Raw genomic sequence first — 10,398 nt, forward strand, 5'->3', positions numbered from 1 at the left:
CTAGGAACACAACAAGGAATAAGTATCCGTTGTAGATCATTATTCTTGAATAGAAAGACTCACATATTTGTTCCTGAAAAATATTTTTAGAAAAACAGAATAAGTGTTGCAATCCAGTGACTAGACAATATATCTATAATCCACATGAGATCATATAAACAAATCATAAAAATAATTTTATTTAGAAAAAAATAATTTATATGAATAAGTGAATCGATAAGGGAGTTCTCATACAGAAATCAAATCAAAAGTCCACACTTGGGTGGCTCCACCTCGATGGGTAGCCCTTTCCTCTTGTGCATCGTAACAGAATAACAGATCCAACGTGTCGCCTACATGTTAGGCTAGCAACACCCCTACTAGCTGGAGTCTGAGTTAGATACATCTAAGTTAACATCATAACCGCCGTTAACTACTTCCAAACCAATTCAAAACATATAATTTCAAATATAACAAATCTTTGATCTTTCAAATATATATAAGATATCGAATCAAACCAAATCAGATAGTACTTTCTCAACAGAAATCTCTTACAATCATACTTTTTCAATCATAAGAAATGTTAAACACATTTTACAATTTCAAAGTGAGTACCAACAAATACTTCAATGCTTCAAAAGTATATCTTCAAGTAAAATAAAATATTCTAAAATAATATAAAACTTCATCAAACGTATATATAGTCTCATATAAAATTTCTAAGGTATGAGTTTCATAAAAATAATTATTCAACTATAATAAATCAATTATTCTAATCAAATCAAAGTTCTTCAACAATAGTTTTATAAATATAATAAAAAAACTCAAAATAGCATAAATCAAAAGGTTAACGATTATAAATGTAAAGCCTACTCACAACTTGGTCCTGAAGGATCGAAAAGATCAAACCCGGAGTGTCAAATTAAAGGGTGAGGATGGTTGGAATAGAATGGATCGAAAGAACGTAGAATTTAGATCGAGGTAGTGGCAACAACTCCGACTAATCCCGCAGCAACAACATTGTAATAATTACAGCTATGGCAGCTGAAACAGAACGGAAACAATGTAGCATAAATGGAATAGTAGCAGAGCAAAAGTGGAAACAAGACAAGTTAAAGGAAATGACCTAGACTAGAACAGAGGCACTATTTGGCGGCGTTTTTCCAGAAACCGCAACGGTGATGGTGACAGAAGCTTCAATAGGATACTTAAACCGGAAGCAGAGGCAACAACCAGCAATGGCGCCAGCAAGGAATGACTCTGACGGTGGCGCGCAGCTCGACGCTGACCTCCTTCCCCAGTAGCGGCAGCACACACCACCGTTACCCGTCTTTCCGGCGACAAGCTCTGTCGTGTTCTCTCTCTCTCTCTCTCTCTCTCTCTCTCTCTCTCTCTCTCTCTCTCTCTCTCTCTCCCCGCCTCCTTGGCAACACAGTAGTTTGACGACGGCGAGGTTGGCTTTAACAACGGTGGCTAGAGCTCCGGCAGTGATGGTGATGGAACCTCCCTCCTCATTTGTTTATCGTGCCTCTCTCTTCTGTGCATTCTTGTCTCTCTCCTCAAGTTCCTCTCAGCGACGGCAGCGTGGCTCTAACCGATGTCGTCCTCCTTTCTCCTTCTTCTTCCTTTCTTCTCCCTCTTCGTTTTCCCCCTCTCTTATTCCTTCTTTCATTCTCAGTCGTGTGTGTGAGAGTGTTGGAAGAGGGATAGTATAGATAAAATCAGAGTTAGGGTTGGGAAAAGGAAATTAGGGTAGTGTAAGAATTTTGATAAAATTGGAGGGTTGGGTAGTAATAAAAGAATCAAATGTAAAAGATTTCAAAAAATTCAGGACGTACACAATGTGTGTCGTTCAACTTGCATACTTTGGTTTTGTCATCATTTAATAACCAACTACCTTAATTGGCAAAAGGCTCTTGAACATTCTTGGTAATTCTTCAAATTTTCAACACAATCAGCTTCTAGTAAATAGATAATTATAGTATTCAACTAAAACGTTGTTTCTTCAATTTTTTAATCATGTTTCATGAAGATTCTAATGCATATGAGATGATGCAAGTTGATTTAAAATTTTTAATCAACATTTTTCTATTAAATACAAAAAAGAAAAAGAGGAGAAAAAAAATAGATAAGGAGAAGTGTATGTAATTACTGTATACTTTTCAATTTTACGTTATAAATTGAATATAAGATAATTCTTTAATATATTATCAATTTTCTAACTTTTTCATATTATGTCACATTAATTTAAATAGTTAATTAGTATAATTTATTTATTATTTATTTAATTAAATTATTTTTTATTTTTTATTTTTAATTGAATTTTTTTATTATTATTTTTTTACTTCTTACGTATCTCATTATTATAATTTTAGATTTTTTTTTATTTTTTTCTTATTTTCATGACATTTATTTTTCTTTAAGTTACTCTATAATTTTTATATTCTCTTATACTTTATTTTTATATAAGATATTATGTCTCTAATGTTAATATTATTTCTTTAATAAATATAAATATAATTTATCTTCTTCTTTTATATTCACTCCTTCTTATATTTACTATATAAAATTATAACTTAAAAATTTTTTTATTTTCCTTCTCATTCTTATAATATTTATTTTTCTTTGGTTTACTCTATATTTTTTATATTATCGTACTCTTTACTTTTATATAAGATACTATATAGATTCAATATTAATGTTATTTCTTTTTAATAGTTATAAATTGGGGTTAAGTACAATTTTGGTCTCTAAGATATAGGCCGAAAATTTTTTTTGTCTCCAACCTTTTTTCGCATACAAAATTATCCCTAAGGTTGAGTTAAGTTTTAAAACCGTCATTCGAACTAAAATACCATTCTCCTTCTTCACCAACATACTCATTTTTTTATTCTTCTTTCTCTTCTCTGTCGCAGCAGCATCTCTTCTTCTTTTCTTCTTCGTCATCACAGAATCAGGAACAACAACAATGAAGCAGAAACAAAGAAAGAAAATAACAACAACAACAACAATTCATTTCAACTAGCAGCAATAGCAAAGAGAAGAAAAAAAGAAAAACCATCACCATCTCAACTCTGAAGAACAACAACAAAAAAAAGAAACTTCCAATACCATTTACTCTCAGCATTCTCATTTCCTTTTTCTATTTTCCTTCTCTATTCAGAATCAGAAGAAACAAAAGCAGAACAACAATGAAATCAAAATAGAATCAGAATCAATAATAACATTAGAATCAAAATCAATGTAATAATAAAATCAACAAATCAACAATGTCATTAACCAAACAAACAGAAGCAGAATCAACAATGTAATTAACAAAATCAACAAATTAGAAGTAGCATTGGAACCCTAGGGAGGAGCAGTGGTGATTAGCGAGGAGCAGCGATGACTGGTGAGGAACAACGGCATTAGCATCGTTCCCAAATTCCATCAACGCCTCTCTCAAAAGTATTGGGAATAAATAATATGACTACAATCTAATCAATCATGTGTCAAATAATTTGTTACTGTTATTATATTAAAATATTAATATAATAAAATCTTTGATTAAATTTAGATATTTATCATTGTGATAATGATTATAATATTAAGAGATAACATTTTTTATAATTTAATATAAATTGTTCTTGGGTATAGAATTATTAAAAAAGACATTAATAATCAAGAAAGATCAATATATATATATATATATATATATATATATATATATATATATATATATATATATATATATATATATAATGGTCTTCATTGGATGAAGATTAATAAATCTCATTTATTAAATTATATATATAAATGGTACATATAGAGATATGACTATTGAACTGACTCAATTTGAGAATTCCTAATGGTTATAATTACCGTATATTTATCAATAGGATATTTTCAAGACGAACATAGTAATAGACTTTCCTTTGACCTGCGACTGTCATAGTAATTAACAATGTATTTATTATACTTTGATTCCGGACATCTAATATCCTAGGGTGCTAGTTGAATGGATATTGGGTATGATTTAAATACTTGTAAAATTAATTATTAGTAAAAAAGGAATCCGTCAACTCTCGGTATAGAGTTTGAGCTATATGGTTATAATGACTGAGATGAATAAAATCTTGGCCAAGGAGATTGAATGAATGAAGAAATGAGTTTCTTAGGTCATTCACAGTTCATTATAATAATGGTAACAAGTTAGAGTTTGACAATTAAACTATACTCTAAGGGTTAACCAAAGAGTTGAAAAGATGGAAGGAATTATACTTTGTTCTTCTCAGGTTCTTAGTAAAAATATATTACTTCATACTATTGGGTCGTTAAGGAGTGTTGCTAGATACCAACCTTGATTAGTAAATTTAGTATGACTAATTTACTACCCGTTTAGTATTGAACCTATGAGATCACACACTAACGAGTGTTCTAATGTTTGCTGTAGAATTATTTAATTATTATTTTGATTTGATGAAATAAATAATTATATTAATTCAAATGGAATATTATTGTATTCTTTGCTAGCACAAGAATATAATAATAGTATGATAATTGATAATATTAAATAAGATTTGAGAATAATTAATTATTCTATTTCTAAATTTGAATTTTAAATTTGGATGAGTTTCTAACTGATTCCGTTTCAAATTGAGTTATGATATGATTCATAAATTTAAAATTTTCAAGTTTAGAATAATAAGATATGATTTAAATTTGAAAAAAGATTCAAATTTGAAATCAGTAATAAATCTCATATTATATATATGTATGACAAGAGTAGAGAAAGATGAAACCAACACAAGAGTTTTATTCCTTTACCTCTATACACATAAATGTATGTGAGTCTAATTCTTGGAGAAGAATTTTATGGTGTGCAAAGAGTTGTAAAGAGGTTTCTCAATTTAGATCAAATATCCGTTGGTCTCAGTGTGGATACGCATAGAGCCTTCATACAATTGAAGAATAAAGTTTTTACTAAAGCATCCAAAGGTATTTAGATTTGATCTGTATATTATTCGAATAAAGTTTAAGCACAAAATAGATCTTTAGGATTACTTTTTTTTCTTCTGCTGCGTGTTATGAACACATGTGAATCCTTCACAAAGCAACGGCGCAGACGCAAAGCAGCGGTGACATGCGAGGAGGAGGAGGAGCATGGCGACGCGGCGAACTAGCAAGGAGGAGGAGGAGAACGGCGACGCGACGAGCTAGTGAGGAAAAGCAAAACGGCAACATCCTCCCTCGCCGATCTGCTGGCGTCAACGTCCGTCCTCTCCATCACAAGCGGCGTTGCCACCTTCCCTCTTCTTCCCTCTCCCCCACACACATTCTTTTTCTCCCTCTCGTCGTTCTCTTTCTATTTTATTTTATTTTATAATTTTTTTTACTTAAGAGTATTTTGGTCATAAAATATAATATTTAAGTAAAATTAACAATTTTAAAATAGAGTTAAACCTTAGGACGATTTTGTATGTAAAAAAAGACTGAGAAAGAAAAAAATTTTTAACCTATATCTTAAGGACTAAAATTGTACTTAACCCTATAAATTGAATAATAAAATATAATTCATCCTCTTGTTTTATAACCACTTTTTCCTATATGTCATATATAAATTAATATTCTCTTTATCTCTTCTTTTCACATAATTTCATGCCTCTTTTTTTTTCTATTATTATTAATGTTTTGCATAAGTATTTAAAAAATTTAGTTGTTGATCAAAACTTTTTTTTTATAAATATATTTTATAAATTGTATATCCATTTTATTCTCTGGCACTAAATCTAGTTAAAGTTATTTAAGATACAACTTTACTAAGTAACTAATTAGGATACTAGTCAACTGGAGCCAACTAGTATATGGATAGGAAAAAAAGCCTAATAAAAAGATCCTAAATAAAAAATAATCCTAATTTCACTTTTACTCTCATTCACGGTTAAAAAAAAAATTACAAAATCCTTTTCCTTCTCTCCCACTTCCCTAGCTGTGATATTCAGTGTCATCTCCAATTGGCTCAGCCGTCATGTCCACCTCTCTAGAGTTGAAAAGCGGGAGAATGTTGACATAGACGTTGGAAAGTTCTGTCTCTTCCTCTGATTGCTGTATTTTTTTCAATCATTTTGGATGTTTCTTTTTATTCAGTTTTGGATTTATTTTTAATAATGTTAGACGTTTTTTCTTTTTAGGTTTTAGATATTTTTTTCTTTTATGTTTTAAACGCTTTACATTTTGGATGATTCTTGTTAATAGTTTTAAATATTTTTTTTTATAATTCTAAAAATAACATCTAAAACTTAACAGAAAAAATCTAAAAGCATAAAAAAACTACATCTAAAACCTAACTAAAAAAAAAACTTGAAAGAATAGCATTATCACGTTAGTGCAAGTCCTTGCAAGTAGCGGAAAAGAACGTTTTTCTGTATTGTTTATAGTGGAGAACGTATGAATGCTGGTGATAGACGACTTCTAAGCGACCTTCGGTGATGGATGGCGCGAGCTTGGAACACTGTATGTGATGTAACCACAACGGGCATCTCCAACGTCGTTTCCAATGAAAGACACATGACTGCTAGGGTTTGACGACTTCTAAGCAACGGTGATAGGTGTCAGAAGAGTGACGAAAGAGAGTAGGAAGGTGCATTTTTTTTAGGCTAAAACTAATTTTAAAATCAATTTTTTTAAAAAAAAATCAGCTACTTAGTTGCATATAGAATTGATGCTTTAAACTTTTTAACGAAGAGAAGTAGGAAGATGTATATTTTTTTGAGTCTAAAATTAGATTTTAGAATTTTAAAATATTTTTTTTTTGAAAAATGACCTATTTAACTGCGTATAGAGTTGATTTTTTAGATTTTTTATTGAAGATAATTAACAATATAAGATATTAAAGGTCAATATGCATATTTTCATGAGAGGAATCTCTATAAGAATGTAGCCGTTGGTCCAAAGAAAAAGAGGAAAAGAGAGAAAAGGGGATACACAGGTTGGCTATATGCCTATGTTAAACATGGAACATTATGGGATACATGTTTAAACCAATTAGTCACTGCTGTATAAACCACCCCGACTAAACTGCGGAAAACTATTCTTTCTTATTTATCTTTCTCTATAAACCACCCCGATATTTTTAGAATACGCAGTGGTCTCTGTTGAACTCTCATTTCAACAACGTCAACAACACTAGCATTTTCATAGCTTCGGCTGTATTATATGTTGTGCGAACTCTTTCAAGGCCTGAAAGAGAAAAACAACATAAGAAGGGTAAAAATCAGACTACCAATTCCATTAACGCTAGACGAAACATTCTACAATGGTAAAAATTCCCGTGCAGTTATCTTTACATAATGGTTGAGAATAGTACGTAAATCTCTATCGTCAACAACATTAATAGGCTCACCATCTTGGCGTCCTCAAGTGCCTCTTCCAGTGTCTCGATTTTCTGTTATATATATCCGGGTTTAAATTAGTTTATTATTGTATATAAGAATTTACTATTATTTTAATTTACATGCATTAATTTGACAATGCAACTCACATTCTTGGTGTCTCCAAGAGCAGCTTCCAGGCCATTAATTTTTTGCAATGCTAACTTATATTTTGAGTCTGATCCAGCACATGCTGACTCAGCAAGTGGAGCTAGATTAAAACCAAAGTCATTTTGGTTTCCCATGTCACCCTGCCCCATATTTCATTATGTTATTGTTATGTCATGCAAGAAGGCTGAACATATAGTAAAAGCAGAACAATGGCGAATAACTCAACACCTTTTTGGGCATCGAGGGAGAATCTTCTGAAGCCACATCACCATTATTTGAATCATTTTTACTATCCGTCTCTTCTCTCAAGGATATGACCTGCAAATTTAAGTGATATATCTCTCTCAACTACTATTCATACTTGTTAAGTAAAAGCACAACCCTTTGATGTTGAAGGAGTTAAAAAAGATGCCATTTTCAAGTACTGCCAAACCTCAATCATTTTTACTATATCTGGATTTTTCCATGGACCTCTATCACTCATTAAGCATCCTCCATAATCAGAACATGTGCATTTACCACCCAGAAAACTTGGCAAATTACTGTATAATAATCAAACAATAATTAAATCTTATAGGTTCACTATATTATCACATTTACCATAAAAATGCGATGACTAAACAAAAGGAAAAGAAATTTTGTTACCTTATATCAATAGCCTCAAGCAACACACTAAGATAATTAGAACCTAACACCTGAAATAAGAATCTTGTTAGTTCAAGATATTTGAAAATCGAATAGGAAAATGCTATTTGTACACCAAAATCAGCCACTAAAATTGTATTTATGTATAAATACATGTATGGTTTAATTTATTTTCAATGTGTTTTTGTATTCCAATATATATTTTATATTGGTGGCTGACTTTGATGTACACGTAGCATAACTCAATGGAATAATATGATGGAATATAATAATGATCCATACTTGAACTTTTGCTACTGTGCGAACATCTAGGAATGTCTTAACGGCTTTCCATAGCATTTTGAAGCCGGATCCAGCATTGATAATAAAGAGCTTGTGAAGAGTCTGCAAGGCCATCCATGTAGCGAACTGTTTTGTAATCAGTAAGTTCAATCTTCCATTTGAAAAAGAATTATTAGAAAGACATACATATATACCTCAGGATAGTAACTACTATCGATTTTCTGAATTTCCATAAAGAGGTACCTTGCTGGCTTTGAGAAATTAGACATTCCCTGGAACAATTAAAACCATATGCATTAATTTGGAGGTAGCGCTAGAAACTGAATTGAACTAGTCCAAATTAAAATGTGCTTACTACTCCATTAACATCCAAGATACTTGTAGTGGATGCTATGTGCCTTTTAGCTGCCATTGAACATGCAGGGTATCTTATTCTCAATGTTTTCTCTTGTTCTGACACATGATACTTTATGAACCTCTCAAATGTGGTTACTTGCACCAGCTTGTTAAGGTCTACCATCCCAAGTCTCTCAATGTATACTGGTCTGCCATGTCTATCAACCCCATGGTATCCATGAGGATAGCATTTCTTTACTTCTGTGTACTCCGGGTATTTGAATTCCTGATCCATCGTGTATCAACAAAGCAAAACAATAAGAAGCTATTCCTATTCCTATGCACGTGATTATTATATTTTATTCACCTTAAGAAGCATGTCTACTCCAAATTCCTCGTGCCATTTCAGATAATTGAGAAATACGTCTTTGGATTTCAACATGTCAAAATCTCTCATGCGAAGAAACCTTATTAACAAACAACAAAGGCAACTAATTAACAAAGTTTGAAAAACCAGAAACTATGCGAGCAATTGCCTTAGAGGTACCTCAAAAGAGTATGATAATCATTGTGCTTGGTGGGTAAGAGACCCTCAAGAAAGAGCATTCTGCGGAAGGACTCAACAATCTGAGCATCTTTTGGATCGCGAGGTCCTTCTAGAACGGTTTGCATGCTCTTGGTCCTTCTGAGTTTGGTGAGAGGGAAGGTGAAGAGTGACTTGAAGCTTGATGATGACGAAGAAGGCTTCTTGGCACCTGATGAAGGGAGTTCCCAATGCGTTTCAATAGGGGGATGAAGACATTTAGTTCTACCATCAGCAGAATGCAACCACGCTCTCTCACCAGAAGAAGAAGAATAAGTAGTTAATGATTCAGTGTCACCTCTTGTTGTTATTACAACTTCCACATCCTTCTCTTTCTCCTTTCCCTTCACACTGCTCATTATGTTATGTCCCCTGAAAATAAATATCAACCTTCAAACTATATATGTGTTAGCCATTGTTCATGAAGAACATGCACATAGAAGACACGTTATTACTTACGAGGAACAAGAACCACAACAGTACAATGAAGAAGAGGGCGAGGGAATTTCTCAAGATTGATCAACGAAGGATCGAATTGGAATGGTTTTGTTTCCAAGAAACCGCGAAAGGAAAGAAAAACAAACAAGTTGTGCATCTGATTCCAATTCACACACTATTTTTTCGGTGCATATAGGCCCACTTACCCTGGCTACTTGGGCTTCTTATACTAATTTTGTGTAATGTGCGCCGGCCCAAACACTTTTTATTTTTTTTATTTTTTTAACTATTTTGTTGTCTAATACCAAAAAAACAACTATTTTGTTGTCATAAATCATATCGTTACTAAAATTCAATTCTCCAACAAATTTGAGTAACATGACTCTCAAATTTATGCTTTCTCTCTCATTATACTATAAGATTCTGAATCTTCATGGGCTATGAAAAATTTTCAAACGTTGGCAATATAGTACAAATTTGATATTTTCCATGGAAAGATGGCATTGAGACTAGAGAGAATAAACAACTTAGACTAGGGATTATAGAGAAAAGATGAGCTAATATAAGCCACTTCTTACCATGGCGGTTAGGTGAGATGGATAACCTTAATCATAC

At 32.1% G+C, this 10,398-nt stretch overlaps 1 protein-coding gene across 3 annotated transcripts; it reads right to left on the reverse strand.

Moving 5' to 3' along the window:
* Window positions 1–6,845: 6,845 nt before the first annotated feature.
* On the reverse strand, window positions 6,846–9,862 carry LOC112749615 (phosphatidylinositol/phosphatidylcholine transfer protein SFH11). Of its 3 annotated transcripts, none has more exons than XM_072218371.1 (11): window positions 9,310–9,862; window positions 9,130–9,229; window positions 8,782–9,048; window positions 8,621–8,698; window positions 8,427–8,552; window positions 8,145–8,194; window positions 7,933–8,041; window positions 7,728–7,817; window positions 7,499–7,639; window positions 7,361–7,402; window positions 6,846–7,197 (listed from the first exon to the last, which is right to left on the reverse strand). In XM_072218371.1, the coding sequence occupies exons 1-11, from the start codon at window positions 9,702–9,704 to the stop codon at window positions 7,153–7,155; spliced, it is 1,443 nt and encodes a 480-aa protein (XP_072074472.1). In that variant the 5' UTR covers window positions 9,705–9,862; the 3' UTR covers window positions 6,846–7,152. The 3 variants fall into 3 exon arrangements, with proteins under 3 accessions (XP_072074472.1, XP_072074474.1, XP_072074473.1); XM_072218373.1 differs by having other exon boundaries at window positions 8,427–8,577; window positions 8,670–8,698; window positions 9,310–9,842; XM_072218372.1 differs by having other exon boundaries at window positions 8,427–8,528; window positions 9,310–9,842.
* Window positions 9,863–10,398: the final 536 nt, after the last annotated feature.

This window comes from Arachis hypogaea, chromosome 15 (assembly GCF_003086295.3).
Source record: "Arachis hypogaea cultivar Tifrunner chromosome 15, arahy.Tifrunner.gnm2.J5K5, whole genome shotgun sequence".
Classification (NCBI taxonomy): domain Eukaryota; kingdom Viridiplantae; phylum Streptophyta; class Magnoliopsida; order Fabales; family Fabaceae; genus Arachis; species Arachis hypogaea.

Coding starts and splice junctions, on each gene's coding strand:
- LOC112749615 (XM_072218371.1), bottom strand. CDS start 9,704: ATGAGCAGTGTGAAGGGAAAGGAGAAAGAGAAGGATGTGGAAGTTGTA. Junction 9,049..9,129: donor GAGTAGACATGCTTCTTAAG/GTGAATAAAATA, acceptor ACGATGGATCAG/GAATTCAAATACCCGGAGTA. Junction 8,553..8,620: donor ATAGTAGTTACTATCCTGAG/GTATATATGTAT, acceptor ATTACAAAACAG/TTCGCTACATGGATGGCCTT.